The sequence below is a fragment of the Coenobita brevimanus genome, chromosome 80 (assembly GCF_032717465.1).
Source record: "Coenobita brevimanus isolate Jiangsu-jjx chromosome 80, ASM3271746v2, whole genome shotgun sequence".
NCBI classification, from domain to species: domain Eukaryota; kingdom Metazoa; phylum Arthropoda; class Malacostraca; order Decapoda; family Coenobitidae; genus Coenobita; species Coenobita brevimanus.
The window spans coordinates 41,185,143-41,203,546 of record NC_137033.1 but is presented as its reverse complement, the minus strand read 5'-3'; the positions used below and the strand labels follow the sequence as shown (position 1 = coordinate 41,203,546).

The following is an 18,404-nucleotide window of genomic DNA, read 5'->3' as shown; positions in this document are numbered from 1 at the left end:
ACTAAAAATGCAAAGAAACTTATGGAAAAAGAGGAGTTCAAAAATGTATGGATAAAAAGATGCCTAACACAAGAGGAACTGGAATTACTGAAATAGAAGAGGAAGGAAGCAAAAACAAAAAATGAGGGAAGATCAGAGGAGGAGAAGAATACATTTTTTTACAAAGTCATAGGCTTGCAGGTACGAAAGTGTTACATAAACAGGAGGGAATAAAAAGGAGGAAGGTAGTAGTGTTATAGCTGTCGATGGCCTCCTTTACATCATTTGCAGGTAAAGGCAAAGTCTTGTAATAGTTTTTGACAATATATTAAACAGTCTTGAATCAATACAGCAGTACCGGACAACTCCATGTCTTTCCCCAGACCCGTTTGGACAGCTACTGATCGCCGGTTAGAAAGAGAGAAGCGGTGCGACTACGGAAGTCGTGACTCATAGTTCGTAGACATAAAACTGAGCGAGCGTTGACGCCCTACTTGGATCCTACTTACAACTACTTGCAACTACTTACATACTATATTTACATACTATATAATATCTACAAAAAGATTACAAACAATTTTTCCCCTCATCAAAAAGTGTGTCTCCTGACACAGTGGTGGGGCATCAAGTCATAATATGGCAAGAATACAAGTGGTCTGAGTATACAGTGAACCGAGACTACATGGGAGTACAATAATAAATGAGATATTGCTACATAATTCACGAAGCTCGATGTAAGAAAGGATTAATATATTTACAGTACATGGCCATGTTGGAAAAATAGCATAAACATATAGGTTTGGTCAATTTACAAATATATATATAATATCTACAAAAAGGTGTTTTACTCAGAACTACCATTTTCCAGGTCTTTTGGTTGTCTCACTAACCTTGTTGCTACACGGATCTCATGCAACCTTTTGTCCATTTGCTTGAGACGACAATACAGGATACAAACAATTGCAATAAAACCTAGAAAACATAAGATAACCGGAGGAAATACAAAGACTGGATGTGACCAGGAGCGATTAAAAGCTGAAGAGAACTGGTTCATAATGAAATTAGAATTGTTTAGATAATTCAACATACGTAGGTTTTCTGATGTGATAGAAAGATTGTCTGTTGGTAGATGAAAGGTAGTATTAATAGGTTTGAAGATGACATACTTGTGGGAACGGAGAGAGAAGTGATAATGTGTGGCATGGGCTATTATAGACTCAGACTTATATAAACCAATTGCGTATAGTGAACGGACAGGGGTCCCTGGACAAATAAGACTGACTGGAGTTGAGACACTAAAGAAGAAGTAGCGGATGTGATTTAGATGAGCATGGTGTACCTGGCTTTTGGGAGCCGGAACAAAGGTACAGACAGGTTGTACTGAGAAGTTACGGACTAAGGCAGATTCGCAAGGATCAATGCTGCCAGGAAAAATTGTTATGAGGTACGCAGCACAAACACGAGAGTTGGGTGTGAGAAGGGCACATCTACCGAGGTCACTTGAGGAGAGGAAGGCAATATAGAGATGATCATGGGAGAGAAGAAAGTACTCTGAAGAGACAGAGGCTTGCACTAGGGAGTTATTGTACCAGAAGGGAAAAGGAATGATGTGAAAGAGATCGAGTATGATGGAAGAACGAAGAGGAATATGAACAATTATATCTTTAGTAAGGAATGTGGCTTCTAGTATTGGGTAGTAGTGTTCTAACGAGGAAAATGGATTCATAGGAGACAAGCCGAATGTTGAGTGAGCCCATTCCAAGGTAGAACGAAGGTCAGAGAGAGATACTCAGTCTAGGGTCACACGACTATCAACAGCATTGACTAAAATACGAATTACTATAGAAACTTGGGAGACAAGAGAGTCAAGAGAAAACTGCAAATTATCAACACGTAATTTAACATACATCAACTCTGAAATAATATTAGTCTGTGATACTTCACGCTTAAGAACAATCGTAAAATTATTTAAAGTATTAGTATCATCATGTAGACGGTGACTCATCTGTTGCATCATAAAATGTTCAATACGTAACACTTTGTTTTGGGATTCGAGGGCATTGGACGATTGGATTAAGTCCTTTTTATAACCAGAAAGTTCACGGTTAGTCGCTACACCAAGTAATCCACTGAGGATTTCTCCTCCAAGGTCAAAAAGTCCACGTTTCACTCGTGAGCGACCCACAGGCATTTGGTGAGGGAAGGAATCTTGAAGATGGTTGAACTGATAACGAATATAATCTAATTTCCAGCAGATGGGTAGGTAGAGTGGGTACAAAAATGTGTCATTGGGATGTCGATTTCTAATTTCTGACAAAGAGTCCCTGCAGGTCGTCTAGCTGACGTGCAAGGTCAGGCAGGGCGATGGCCACGGCGGCCAGTGGCTCTAGGTCATATCGCAAAGAGACTATGTCTCTGACGACCATTACCTCGCCTCCTGCGCCAACCAAGGCCCCGGGCCGTACGGCACCATCGTCCTCACCCGATCCAGACCCAACCAGAGTCAGCACTGTCAGCACGTAGACCCACATCATCTTTCCTATAAAATGAAGTGATCTTAGAGGTGATGTTGATAAAGATGTTAACGACAGTATGAGATGATAACGTTATGCAAGAGACTTAGTGGCAGAACGCAACTTGGCACGATAGTCATTAACAGTAGGGGAAGGCTGAATAGTAATGTCAGAAGGAAGGTTTAGAGAAGAGGAAGAAGACTGAGTAGGAATTTGTTGTGGGGGTGTGGACTTTCTTAGTGGTTCCTCCAAGACTATGCATTTTGATGCACGTTTGAGATGATCTGCATGCACCCATGTCGTCTCTGCCTTGTGCGGATCTCTTAATTCGAATTTATTACCTTTACGAGATATGACACGGAAGGGACCCAAGAATTTACTGTTTAGTTTTGATTCTCTGTCATGATCTAGGGTAAAAACTAAGTCACCTACTTGGATGGCAACATCTGTGGCAACGGCATGTTGGTTACGTACCGTCTCCTCATTTGTAAGGGCTAGATTATCCTGAACATATTAATGAATTTTCTGGAAGTTGGATAGGTTTACTCGCACATAGTTATCGTAGTCGTAGATCGGATCAGACTTGGATTGCAACAGTGAATAAGGTAGTCTTTTGTCAAAGCCATATATGATGAAGAATGGTGTTTCTCCAATTGATTTATTGATGGATGAATTAATTGAAGCAGCTATCTGTGGAATCCATTCATCCTAGGTGGAAGTCTGATCTCCCACTATGTGATGCAGACTCTCCAATATCTTTCTATTCTGGCGCTCCACTAGGCCATTGGAGGCTGGATGATGGGCCACTATATTGCATTTTTTAATTCCGTATCGAAGACAAACTTCATCCAGAACTGATTTATTGAACTCTGACCAGTTATCACTTAAAATTACTTCTGGTGTTGTGAAAGGGCAAATTACTGAATTAATAAAGGCATGTGCTACTGCGTTAGCAGACTTTTCACGCAATGGAACTAAGATAACAAATCTAGAGAAATGATCGACTGCCACTAACAGATAAACGAAGCCAGATTCTGTACGAGGCAGCTTTAGAAGATCGAGAGAGACAGTTTGATGGTACTGGGTACTGCAATATAGGAGCAGGTTGACTGGTTGCCCCCTTGTGACGGGCACATAATAAACATGCATCGCAGTGCGCTTCTATATCCTTTCGCATAGTGGGCCAATAATATGACAGACGTGCTTGCCGTAAGCTTCTGTCTTTGCCAGGGTGTGATGCATGAGGGGTGTCGTGGATTAAATGGAGGGCAGCAGGAATTAAGTCTGTTGGAATGACTAGTTGCTTAACTTCTCGATGAGGTACGTTGTTACTTGTCAGTACTGAGTTTTTATAGAGCAATTCATTGTTGAGGATGAAATCAGATACAGGGACTGGTAACTTTGGCAGAGAAGAATCATCGCCTGACTCTAGGAAATATATGACCTGTGACCATACGGGGTCCTCACGCTGGAACCTACGTAGTGTGTCATAATTGAACGCTAAGTTTATGTCACAGCTGGTTGAGACTGTGGCAACATGCCGCGAGAGGGCATCGGCTACAACATTGGATTTTCCAGGAACATATTCAAATGTTGGATTATAGTCAGTCACAGTGACTGCCCAACGTGCAAGTCGACCAGTAAGGTTATGTCCCCGACACAAGTCACATAAGGGAAGATGGTTGGTTTGGATGTGAACAGGATATCCGCAGATGATGTCGCGGAAATGTTTTAGGGACAAGACCACAGCAAGGGCTTCCCAGTGAGTTACACTGGAATTGTTTTCCGCGGAGTTTAGCACACGGCTAGCATAGGCAATGACACGTTTCTTTCCTTCGGAGTCATATTGCATGAGAATGGCACCTAGGCCTACTCCGGAAGCATCAGTACAGAGAAGAAATGACTTAGAATAATCAGGGAATGCCAAAACTGGTGATTGTGCTAGAGCAGTTTTTGGTGTTGTGAATGCGGTTGCCTGTTCATCAGCCCACACAAAAGACGCATCCTTCTTTAGCAACTTTGTTAACGGCGCAGCTATCGTGGCGTACGCTTTTATGAACCTTCTATAATACCCACTGAGACCGAGGAAACTGCGTACAGTGTCGGTGTTGGTTGGAGTTGGGAAATTCGTCACGGCTCTAACCTTGTCATCTGATGTGTGAATTCCGTGAGCGTCAACAACATGTCCTAGGAATTGGAGTTTCTTACGTAAAAAGTCACACTTTGATAGTCTGATCTTAAGTCCAGCTTGTTTGAGTATAGTGAACACTTCGGCTAACTTTTCTAAGTGTTCCTCCACTCAGTGACTAGCGATTATGACATCATCTAGATAAGCAATTACTGAGTGACCTATCATGCCGACGAAAACTCTATGAATTAGTCGCATGAACGCTGAGGGTGCATTTCTCAAACCGAATGGAAGTCTACGGAATTGGTAATGACCGGATGGAGTACTGAAGGCAGTGATAGGACGAGATGATTCTTCCATCTAGACTTGCCAGTAACCACTTAAAAGATCTAGGGAGGAAAAAACACAATTGTTTTTGCCTAAGGATTCCAGCAAATTAGTGAGTACAGGAATTGGAAATCTGTCCGGGACAGTCAGTGCATTCATGCGTCTGTAATCTATAACTGGTCTTAACTCACCACCTTTCTTTTATAACCAGAAATAGTGGGCTGTTCCACGGGCTATCAGAGTGTTCAATGACCTCATTATCCAACATGTCCTGAATAAGACGATCGGCTTGTTGACGTTGACTATGTGGTAAACGGTAGGCGGAATATATACTGGCTGAGCACCTGGCTCTAATGTAATATTATACTTTACCAAATTTGTCTTTCCCATATTCTCACCGGGTAGGGCTACTACTTCGCGATAGTCTCGCAAGAGATTAATTAATTGATGTCGGTGTTCCGGGAAATCACTTTGTTTCACATGAGAATCAAGATTAGATGGAATACTGGTGGACTGAGCAACTAAGCACACATCGGCAACGGGGTATGGGAAATCCTGGCACACACGTACGGCCGCTGGGTATACCAAGAAATCGCCAATCTGAGTTCCCGTTCGTAAGGTGTAAGCGGCGTTTGTTGTGTTTGCAATATCTATCTATCTATCTATCTATTGCCAGACACCATAATCCCGTAAGGGGTGGCCATTTGACTTGAGTTATTTGTTTTACGGGGAGGGGCACTAACCCTCCACCAACCCACTTGTTGACACGTAGGGAGCACGAATGGTTTGGTTATACAGTTACCACCCAGCGTTGTAAATGGTTTCTTGGCTACTTTCCAAAATCCTTGTCTATCCACTCTGTCATATGCTTTCTCCAAATCCATGAAAGCCGCATACAACTTCTTTCCCTTCTCTAGAAACTTATCCACTAAAGATCTAAGAATGAATATCCGATCTACACAACCTCTTCCCTTCCTAAAGCCTCCCTGTTCTTCTCCAACTAATTCCTCTGTTCTTTCCATAACTCTGTCAGTAAGTATCCTACTCTACATCTACACAACCTCTTCCCTTCTTAAAGCCTCCCAGTTCTTCTCCAACTAATTCCTCTGTTCTTTCCATAACTCCGTCAATAAGTATCCTACCATACACTTTTCATGATATACTACGAAGACAAATGCCCCTGTGATTACCACACAATTCTTTTTCCCCTTTTCCTTTGTACAAAAGAATAATTATACCTGACTTCCAATCCTCCGAGACATACAAGTAGCATAAACCATCCTCCAGCACCATACACAACGCCGACTCATAAGCTAAGCCATTCATACAACACGTCTCAGGTAAGGTTAGTACATCCACTCCTGCTTTCGCACCCACAACATGAACAGAGACTTTGGTAAACTTGTGCGGTAACAAAATTGTGCACTGATTTGTTACTGCACGTCTTATCTCTGCGTGTTGTAAAACATCAATCACACTATCTGAGGTAGTTAAATGAGATGTGTCTGAGTCGGCGAGTGTGCCACTGTCAGAGGGGTTAATAAGATCTATAATTGAATGCTCAGAGGATGTAGTACTAGATGGTAGTGTACCTGACTGTTCAGGTAACGGCGTGTGTATTTGGTTATTCTTGACTACTGTTGGAATCATGTGAGACTTAAAAACTGAGTCGGTTTGGGAAAGTACCGGACGTGGATATTCCATACTAGATATTGTGAAATGACATGTACACAACTAGAAGCAGGGAGGAGAGCAATGGCTTCTTGGGCCATTGTCGAAAAGCCAATGAGAGTGTCTGCTGGATACCTAAGATCATTAGTGACATGAAACTCTACGTCAAAGGGTCTTAAGGCTTTATCAAATTGTACTTCTAGTGTGATCTTTCCTTTGACCTGAAATTCTGAGCCATCCACACCGCGTAGGCGAATGTCAGGTGGTTCGAGGATCCCAATTCTTTTAGTTATTTTCCTAATGTTGTTTAAAGAGGTATCTGAGATTAGATTTACCATAGATCTGCTGTCCATAAAGAAAGAAGTTTGTAACCCTTCACTCCATCCTAGAATGACTAAGCCTGAAGATGTTATAGGTCCTACCTGACGAATGGGGAGTTGATTTTCTGTTGCCTTATTTTCAGACACTGGCGGATCTTCTACTGTTAGGTTATATTTCTCTGATCCGAGCGCTCGTCTTCCCCCGACTGACGGCTCTTAAGGTAACGACACTCGTCTGTGGAGTGAGTCGTGCTATTCTTATGGTACTTGCAAGTTAGACGTCGGGACCGCGAAGGTGCGCACGGGGGTTCCTGTGAGCGAAAACGTCTTTCTTTGTATGCACAGCTAGACTCTCTATGACCTACATTACCACAGTGCCAGCGCAGAATTGAGAATTGTTTGCTTCGTCACAGAGTTGAATTGTCACGACCGCTAGAAGGTGAACGATATTGTGAGTGAGACCGATTACTAGGTTTGGTTCTTGTAGTTGGCCTTGAACGAGAGGAATCAGATGAAGTGATGCTGGTATGTAGTACTCTCGCAGGACCACTTGCAGAGGGAGAGGGTGAACTGTAAGAATCGACCTGGCGAATGAAGTGTGTTCCTGACCTCTCTACAATTGTTTAACTGACATCCATTATTTTGTCTCCTGGTTTAAAGCCAACTTGTAGTGCTATTTGTTTTTGGGAGTCTGAAAGCCAATTGAGAAATCTAAAGTAACCGAACAAGTCTGCAAAACTATTTAATGTAATCATGATCTCCCCGTTGTGTTCTGTTACCCATTGAGTACCACGGAATAATTGGCGCAACTCTGAACTCGTCGCCCTCATAGTAGCGGCTGCCTCAGTTACTTTTGCATGTTGGGGATGTACCTTCATGTCTTCCTGCATTTGCTTGAGGAGATTAGTTAATCCTATAGGGGACACAGAATTGGAATGTTGGCAACAGTATTGAATGAGCCATTGGGTAAACGTGTCAAACGTTTGACAATCTTCGAAGTGCCCCGCACGAATAGCGGCTCCTATTAATGATCTGCCATGGTGAAGTAGACTGAGAAGGTATGAAACCTTCAAGGGTTCATTTACAATCTGGTGATTATGAAGGTCGTTTTCAGCCTCACTGAGGAAATCGTAAATCGAAACGGTACTATTCTCTCCTGTAAATTTGGGTCTATTCACATCATCTAAATATATAGATTGAGGAGGTGGAGGGTTCTGAGTCGCCATCGTAAGAAGAGGGTGAGACCGCGAAGGTGAGGAAGTAGGCACGGTAGTGAACTGGGACGGTGTGTGGGAAGGAAGTGTCGTGGCGGTAGTGGTGTGTGTATGTGTAGTAGTAGGGAGGGATAAAGACTGTGGAGAAGACTGAGTGGTTTCAGGAGAATCAGTTGGAGAAGATGATAGAGTATCTGGAGTTAATATATCTAGATTTAGGGTAGGGGTAACAGGCGAAGTAGAAACAGGTAGGGAACTTACAGTTGGTTTGGTATAAGATCTGCCACTGCGAAGATATACATTATCATTACACACAGCGTTATCTGTGTTACCGTCAGGTTCATTAGGTGAGAGATCTACCCTTTTAGAAAAGGACATTAACAGAGTAGGAAGTAAGCAAATAAAACTAAATGAACAAATGGATGAATAAATGACAATAAATGAAAATATTTGAAATCTGTGAAGAAATGATTTATATACAATGAATATGAGTGTAAATGAATGCGTTATTTACAGCTGAGTATGAGTGGGAGAAAATGGGATGAAGTAGGAGTGAGTGCACGAATAATTCTGACTGAATGAAAAATGAGGGATAAAAACGCAATGAATGGATGAGAGTAAATGGTGAAAATATCTCAATCTATAGAGACAGCTTGGCTTCTCTGTAGAAAGGGATTAATCAATGTTATGGAATGAGGAATTATATGAAAATGTAGGTAGGAAATACTTTGTAGTGAGATGCGGTCTGTCTCAAGGCTGAAGGAAAGTGAGGCTCTCGCCTCCTCGTGATTGGGTGGAAGTGTCCGTGACGTCACTGGGTGCGGCTCTCCATTGGGCAGAACGAGAAGTTGATAGGAGCAGGAGACTATGACGTAGCTCGGTGTGACTGGCCACTCTCCCTGGGTGAAGTCGGTGCGTGCGTCGGGCGGCGGTTGGGGGCTGCTTCCTAGAGTGGGGTCTGGGGTGGAGTTTGTGGGGGCTGAAACTAACCGTTACAGCAGACTGGACAGGAACACAGGCAGGCAGGCAAAGGCAGGTTGTAGGTTGATAGGAGCAGGAGCTTTGCGTGGTTCACTGGTTGTGGTGGCGTGGTGATAGGTGGGGCATTGATGTGGAGGAAATTCCCCAAATTACATCAAAACTGCCAGAACGATTCCACACCAGACTGCAAACAGGTCTGGAGGCTAGGGCGGAGATAGGCTGTGTGTCGTCGTGGGAAGAGCAGCAGACAGTAGCGTGGGAAGACAGACACAGCTAAACCGGCCCACAGAAGACGTAATTTACTATTATCCCACTCGCTTTCCACCAAGCTGTTGATGGCCCCCTTTACGTCACTTGCAGGTAATGGCAAAGTCTTGTAGTAGTTTTCTGACAATATATTAAACACAGTCTTGAATCAATACAGCAGTACCGGACAACTCCATGTCCTTCCCCAGACCCGTTTGGACAGCTACTGATCGCCGGTTAGAGAGAGAGAGGCGGTGCGACTACGGAAGTTGTGACTCATAGTTCGTAGACATAAAACTGAACGAGCGTTGATGCTCCACTTGGATCCTACTTACAGCTACTTACATACTATATTTACATACTATATAATATCTACAAAAAGGTTATAAACAGTAGAACCATGTCATGACAAGTATATAAACAAGATGATTAAGTTGATGTATTCAAATGTGGATGGAATGGTATCTAAATTATTAGAGATGAATGATTATGTCAGAGAAAATGAACCACATATAATATGCCTAACTGACACAAAATTAACACCAATGATATCAAATGACATACTAAACTTACAGGAATATAATATTTGGAGAAGAGATAGAAACTTAAAAAAAAGGAGGAGGAATTATAATATTAACTAAGAAAAGTCTAAAAGTCAATGAAATAAAACTAGATATACCCTCACAAGTAGAACTGATTGCAGTAGAGATCAACACATCTGAAGGGAAAGTAACTGTAGCCAATTTGTACATGCCATCCAGATCAAACACATGGGAAAGAGACGAATATGAGGACCTGGCAGAGAGTACAATTCAGAGTTTAAGAGCATTACTACATAAAATGGAAGAGGAATCAGAAAGAATTATACTAACTGGAGATTTTAATACAAATATAAATTGGAATACTCTAGATATAATAAGCTGTTGGGACCAAAAGCTCCTGGATCTTGTGCAAGAGTTTTTCCTAACGCATGTGAGGGAAACCACCAGAAAAAGAGGACTCGATGTACCTTCAGTGCTAGATCTCATAGTTACTAGGCAAGAAAATTATATTGACAGTTTTAACATATCACCCTCCACTCGGCATAAGCGACCATGCAGTACTAAATTGCAACTTCAGGATAGCATATGACATAGTTAACAACAATGAAAGTTACAAAAAGAGCCTAAACTATAAAAAGGGAAATTATCATGACCTAAAGAAGTATTTCTTAGAAGTTGATTGGGAAAATGAGGTTAGAGGACAAGATTTAAATGCTGTATATAAAAAATTCTGTGAATTTTATGAAATTGGAGTCCAGAAGTACATCCCACAGCACAAAGGAACAGATAAGAAAATACAGAAATGGTTCAGTACAGAATGTAAAAAATCAAAAGAAAGAAGAGATTTGTTGTGGAATAGATACAGAAGACACAATAGTGGAAGGGCATATAATAATTACAAACAGGCAAGAAACGATTATACAAGAATAAGGAGGGAAGCCCAAAAACAGTTTGAGGAGGATATCATAAATAAAAGTAGTAATAAACCGAAGCTATTTTAGAGCTACATCAGAAGCAACACCAAAGTAAAAGATATAATACAATCCATTACGGACGATGGAATCACCTATACACAAGAGAAAGATATTTGTGAAGTATTAAATAAGAATTTCCAATCAGTTTTTACAGAAGAAAAAAATTTTGAGAGGGACTATGTGGAACATGCATGCCCACACATACTACCAGATATACAAATATCAGAAAAAGTAATACAGGAGGAGTTAAGTAAATTAGACAGAGGAAAAACAAATGGTCCTGATGAAATTTCATGTTGGGTGCTACGAGAATGTGCAAAGGAGTTAAGTGAACCATTATTTTTAATTTTCAAGAAATCCTTGAGTCAAGGTAAACTACCTGATATTTGGAAGAAAGCAAATATTGTCCCCTTATTCAAGAAAGGAAATAGACAAACTCCACTCAACTACCGACCAGTATCACTGACCAGTGTTGTAAGCAAGGTATTAGAAAAGCTTATAAGAAAAGCTTGGGTAAATCATCTAGAACACAATATGATAACAGAAAGACAGTTTGGTTTCAGAAAAGGAAAATCATGTGTTACTAATCTGTTGAGCTACTATGACAGAGTAACAGACACAATACAGGAAAGAGAAGGATGGGTGGACAGTATCTATTTAGATTTCAAGAAAGCATTTGACACAGTACCACACCAAAGACTTTTATGGAAACTTTACCATCAAGGAGAAATTCGAGGCAAACTGTTTTGTTGGATGCAAGATTTTCTCATAAAAAGAGAAATGAGAACAGTACTAAGGGGAAACTACTCATCATGGAAAGAAGTGACTAGTGGAGTACCACAGGGGTCAGTGCCGGCACCAATCATGTTTTTAGTGTATATAAATGATATAGACAGTAACAATGGAAATGAAAGCTACCTAAATATGTTTGCAGATGATGCAAAAATACAAAGGAGAATTACTAACACAGACTCTTGTAAAGAGCTACAAGAAGAATTAAATAAACTTCATGAATGGAATAATACATGGCAAATGGAATTCAATGTGGACAAGTGTCATGTAATCAAGTTTGGTAAAAGTGGAAAAAGACCTGATTGGGATTATACGTTAGGAAATAAAACCCTACACACATCAGAAAGAGAGAAGGACCTAGGAGTGATTATCAATAACAGACTATTTCCGGCTGACCACATTAGTGAGAAGGTATTGAACATGCATACACTGCTTGCAAATATGAGAATAGCATTCACATACATAAATGAAGACATGCTAAGAAGGATAATAACATCATTCATCAGACCAACCCTGGAATATGCATCAGTAGTCTGAAGTCATCTCAAAAAACACATAGACAAGATTGAAAAAGTTCAAAGGGCCGCTACAAGATGGATACCAAGCTTAAGGAATCTAAGCTACGAAGAAAGACTAAATAAACTGAATCTACCAACACCACAGGAGAGAAGGAAAAGAGATGACTTGATAATGCTATATAAATGCATATCAGGGTAGGAGAAAGTAGACATAAATGATTACTTAACATATGGGGAAGCATCAGCAAGAGGACACTGCAAAAAACTGCATAAGAAGAGAGGTGATAAAGACGTGAGGAAATTCAGTTTCCCAAACAGAGCAATTGATCATTGGAATGCATTACCGAATGAAATAGTGTGTTCCAAAACAATTCACAAATTTAAGGACATGTACGAAGAATATGGTTTAAGACACGGGACAGTACGAGCTTGACTCATTCCTGTAAAGATACAATTAGGTAAGAACACACACACACACACACACACACACACAGCCATCCAGTCGAGTGGGTTGCCAACTTTCTTCCTAGTGTAGTATATGATAAGGATATGGTTATTAGCACAACTTGTGAGGATATATCACAGGTGATGATATCTCTCAAGACACGTTTGTCTCTTTTGTAGAATAGGTGATATTTGAATAAAAGAGTATACTTTATTGGTGCTATGGCTTTGTTGTGGAGGTTGTCAAGTTTGGAGAAAATATTTATTCAATGAATTTACCTATTTCCCTATTAATTGCTTAATTAAAATAGCCGTTGTTTACAAACATGTTTGAAGGCTGTTACTTCTTGATGAAAAAACTCAGTAGATGAGCAATCCTCGTAAGCATGACGCAAGGATTGCCTTGAGACTGATAGTTTTCACCGTTGGGAACAGACATCCTTAGCATCCAAACCCTTACCTACATCGGTGGCTTCACAATATATTGTTGTTATAACCATTGTTATTATCAGTCTACGCGTCAAGTAATTTTGTTACTTACACGCAATTAATTTATAAATATAAAAACTATTATGTTTTTCATTTCCGATTTTAAATGCTTGAGGTATTTCTCATCCTTCACTACATGATAAATATCACCAACATAGTGAAAATTGGTGTAGAGACGCGCTGCTACTCAAGTAGGAAATACCGCATAAGGAATAACAAAATTTGTTACTTTTTTTTTTTTTTTAAGAGATTTCTCTATGCTGCTCTTCAGCAATTATTGTGAAGAAGACAACGCCCAGAGCTATGCGTCCTATCTTCTAAAGATCCATACTTTACATAGTGACTGTTTAATGCTATCCTCACATGACAAAATTCATGTCTTTTTTTAGTTTATAGTCCCAAACCCACGTAATACGTAAAATCTGTGTTAGTTTACTTAATCGTACCAGTCCCTCTTTAGCCATCTTGCCAAGTGATCCTTATGACCATTGTGGCACTCACCACTTTGGTAAGGATGTCGTCGGGCACATTCCTGGGGTTCTTGCAGATGGAGTACACGGAGGAGTGGCTGAAGATAACTGGCGCCTTGGACACTTCCAGGGCTTCCCTCATGGTTGTCTGGGACACATGGGACAGGTCCACCAGTAGGCCCAGCCGGTTCATCTCCTTCACAACTGTCTTGGGGTTGATATGAATTGGAAATGTTTTATTAAAACTACAGTCTGCATTTCTGGAGAAACAGTGACTGATCAAAATTGCAGGTTGTTCTCAGTTTGCCTGAGTAGGTTCATTCTCAGATATAATTGTTAAAAAAAACAATGTACATTTATCATTTATTTTTTCTTGTCAAAGAGACAAAAACTTTAAGAGTTTTTATCGAACAAATTAAAATACTTGTATTTAAAGAATTTCCCATTGCCGTCTAATAGTCATTGTATGAGTAATATATTAATGTCATTTTTGACAGTCACGAGCGATGGGGTAATCTGTCAGTTACCCTAATGCCATAGGAGGAGCCACCCTTCAAAAAGTGTCTTATTGATACCAATGGTTGCATACCGAAACAAAAATGGTGGGCACGTGAGTCATAATCGTCGCTAATTGATAAGGTTAAGCAACTCTGAAATCAGTATGTGTGAGATGACACAATTATCCAATCTTTGAACGTCAAAATTGCTTTGGGGGGGTGGGAAATGTGAACTGCAGGATATTTGTCCATAATTGTTATCAAATACAAACTATATAATGATATACTATTAAACACACATTACTTCTACCTTCAAGCTTATCCATCTCATTCCATGCCACAGCTGTAACGAAGCATACAAAGTTTGTAATCCATTTGTGGAGCGCAGAAGATGCACATTGTATAAATAATATAAAGATATACTATTAAACACACATTACTTGTACCTTCAGACTTATCCATCTCATTCCATGCCACAACTATAACGAAGCATACAAAGTTTGTAATCCATTTGTGCAGTGCACAAGATGCAAATTGTGTGGCATATCAGACTTTTGTTTCAGTATATTTATCCCTAAATCTATCACTCAGGTAAGAAGGGAACTTGGAGGTTCCTATCGGAGAAAATGAACATCACAATATATGATTCGTGCTTGGTATTGCTAGTTTCAGGCGACAGGGAGTGATTTTTTTGGAACACTGGTTCAGGTTGTCCTTGTGCTGACCGACAAAAGCAATTAATCATTTTATTTACAGTCCACTTAAATCAGGTGAACTTTAGCTAATCAGTTACATTGACAAACACTCTTTACACTGTCTTTTCTTGTGAGGTGCCATTGCAGCTTGAAGACATACCTGCACTTCGTTAGTGTGGTTTTCCTCAGATCACATATTTTAATTAACCGTTTTTAGGCGGTGATGCAATAATTTTATAATGCTACATAAAATATTAATTAGCCACTACTGTAATAGGCAAGTATACAAAAATTAATTATTATCTGCCTTACTGAACAATACATTGATTAACCATTATTAATCATCTATACAAACATATGTTTACCTTAATATATTAAACATTTATTAACCGTTATTAGGCAGCTTTGCAATCAATCAGTTAATCAATCAATCATACCCTGTGTTAATCAGTCAATCATATCCTGTGGCATCCCACGGGATGCAGTCGGCCTCGATGAACTCTTTCCATCAACATCTGTCTCTTGCCATCTCCTTCAGGTCCCACCAACACTCCTCCCCTGCTTCGTTTTTCATTGTCCTCAACCAGGTTTCCCTCGGCCTACCTCTGCCTCTTCTTCCTCTAGCAGTCCACTCTGGCACATCTTTTACTAAATTACTTTCTTTTCTATATACTCGTATGTGCCCCAGCCATTTCCAGCGAGACAGTCTCACATATCATCAACTGGCTCCATGCCCGTCACATCCCTTACTCCTTCATTTGTAACTCTGTCCTGTCACTTTACGCCACGAATCCTTCTTAGCATTTTATTCTCATATCCTAATACTTTCTGATCTGTTGCAACTGTACTGTACCATGACTCATGCCCATAAAATAAAATTGGACTAATCATGGACCTGTAAATTTTTACCTTAGTATCTACCGAAAGCATACTAATATTCCATACATATTTAAACATTCGCTTAGTCTGTCGAATCCTCTCAGTTTCATTGTTTATTGGTCCGTTAGATGATACAATCTTTCCCAGAAAATTATAATTTTCCACATTCTTTACCACATTGTTCCCAATTATACAGTCGATGTGGTTCTCCACGTTCATAATGATTATTTCAGTCTTTCCACAATTCATTACCAATTCCGCTTTTTCTCCTTCCTCCATCAGAGAGTCAAGCACCCTCTGCATCTCGTAAATACTTTTGCAGATCATTATAATATCATCAACATAGTCCAAACCCATCAGCCTCTTATTTTCTTTCCAGTTACTTCCTGCACCTGTTCTCCTTATAATGTTTTTCATAACGTAATCCATAACCATAACAAACAGCAAAGGCGAAAGAATTCCCATTGGAATCAGTCCTGACCTAACTTCAAACGGATCACTCAAAGAACCACCCACCAGTACCTTACATGAAATACCTTCAGGCAGGCTTATAATAATATTTTCAAACTTTTCTGGTATACCATAGAACCTCATAGTTTTCTACATGGCTCCACGTGATACACTATCAAACGCCTTTTCAAAAGCCACAAAGCACATACTAAGTGGCATTTTCATCTCATTAGCTTCTCGCAGTAGATGCCTTACGATAAAAATCAGATCATTAACCTTTACTCTTTCTAAATCCCACTTGTTCTTCATCAAGTACTGGCTCTATTCTGTTCAACAAGATTTTGGAAAAGACTTTTGCAGTTACAGATGTCAATGTTATCCCCCTCCAATTTCCACACACATTTAAATCTCCTCTTTTTAGTATTTTTATAATTACTCAATTTCTCCACTCTTCTGGAATTCCACCATTATCCCAAGCCACATTAATGACTTTTAAAAAAGCATTCACCAACCCCTCGTGCAACCTCTTCTAAGTTTATATCCCCTGTTTCTATTTACAAATCTCTCTCTACTAGCAAAATGTAAGCATTTTGCTTTAAGAACCTCAACTACCTGACCGTCAACATTTGTGCTTCACGTCTTAACTTCGCCGCTTTCCTTTTCTGAATTGCATCCCATGTTTCATCTGACATCCAGGTAACTTTTCAAAAATTAAATATTATTATTATATAAGAACATTGATCATGGCCTTCACAGAACAGAGATAAATGGTAACTAAGAAGATTTCCTTAGTAGTTTTATGAGAATGAAACACTCAAACACACCGTACATTCTGCATTTACGGTCTGGGAATGGCTGGGCAAAAATGTATTGTACGAGAAAATAAACGAATGCTCTAAAATGAGCGTTAAGTTGTAGAGATTGAAAAAATATACAAACAAGATATGAATAAAAGACTAAAAGTACAGAAGTACAGAAGAACTGTGAGTTCTTGACCCATTACGGTACTCACGAAACGTTTGTAACTGGTGGAATGTGGCAATGGACATACAACTCTGAATCTCCTCCCATACCAAATGCTCTCTTGTGTCTAAGCTTTTTTCAACTGTACGTCTTGATAGTCATTTTAGAATAAACACTTTGTATTCTAATTTATGGTCTTTACGTGGGATGTAGCCAGCAAATACACATTAGCTATACTACAAAATGCCCGTTCACCGTATGATAATCGCTACAGTGCTTATAGATAGTGTACAGTACGTGAAATGTTTATGTAGAATGGCGCAACACAGTTCCCTGGAGTTTTACCTAAGAGGTCTGATTGCTATCGACCGATTTTAAGCCGTAGCTCGCGTACTGTAGCTCGAATGCTGCACAAAGTATGGAAAAGGCACATCCTTGGTTGTTGCAAATGTTTTGGTATGCAACACGCCCATATGCGCCTTTAGGTTATGAAGTTATAACTAAGAAGGGTAAAAAAGAACAAAATCAGTATTTCAGCGATCCCATATCGCAGCTCCTACGAAGCTTGGCAGGATTTGTTATTAGCTTAACACTTAAATATCGAAAGTTCTTTGGACAGTGTGTTTAAAACTGGCCTGTGCGTGCATTTTTATGCATGGGCTTGGCATCATTTGATTCTGCACCATCCCTAAACAGTGAGCGGTAGCAGTTATATGTCTGAGCTCTTACAAGCATCTTTATCAACAACTCACTACAACCTTCATCCACCAACCGTATCCCTGTCTTCACAAACTCCCTGGATTTTCCTCTGTTAACACTACCAGGACTATTGCTTCCATAAGCTTTACTTGCCAGATTTTCTTTCATCATCGTTCCATACGTCCAAACTATCTCGCTACACTTTTCGTGCATTTTATATACTACAGTCTGTAAGAGTCAAACTGTAGTGTAGCTCTGCACTACAGGACATCTGTGTATTAAAACCTGTAAAACAAGGCTTTAGCTTTCATAATAATATATATATATATCATTCAGTATTAATCCAGTCTTGAATATTACTGCAGATTTCTAATGATCATCTGTACCCCAAAGAAACTGGAGTACAAATCATATTGTTGATCTTTATTACATATATTTTTTATTACTCTCGTAAGTTGAAATATCCCTGTATGGCGGTTTTTTTTTTGCGAGAATACTTTAGTTGTTGATTGCATATTGGAAAATAAATACAAACACACACGGAATCGTCTACAGATATCAAATCAGACTGAAACGAATTGTTCTGCTGCTTGAACTGGTAAAGAAATTGGGA

The 18,404-nt window shown here is 39.8% G+C and overlaps 1 protein-coding gene across 1 annotated transcript in view; it reads right to left on the bottom strand.

Annotated features, from left to right (window-relative positions):
- The window catches only part of LOC145409344 (uncharacterized), a 155,542-nt gene that overhangs the window by 39,337 nt on the left and 97,801 nt on the right, over positions 1-18,404 (bottom strand). The window contains exon 13 of the mRNA XM_080279814.1: positions 13,640-13,816. Within this exon, the coding sequence (XP_080135940.1) occupies positions 13,640-13,816 (177 nt within the window). The remainder of the gene's footprint in view (positions 1-13,639; positions 13,817-18,404) is intronic.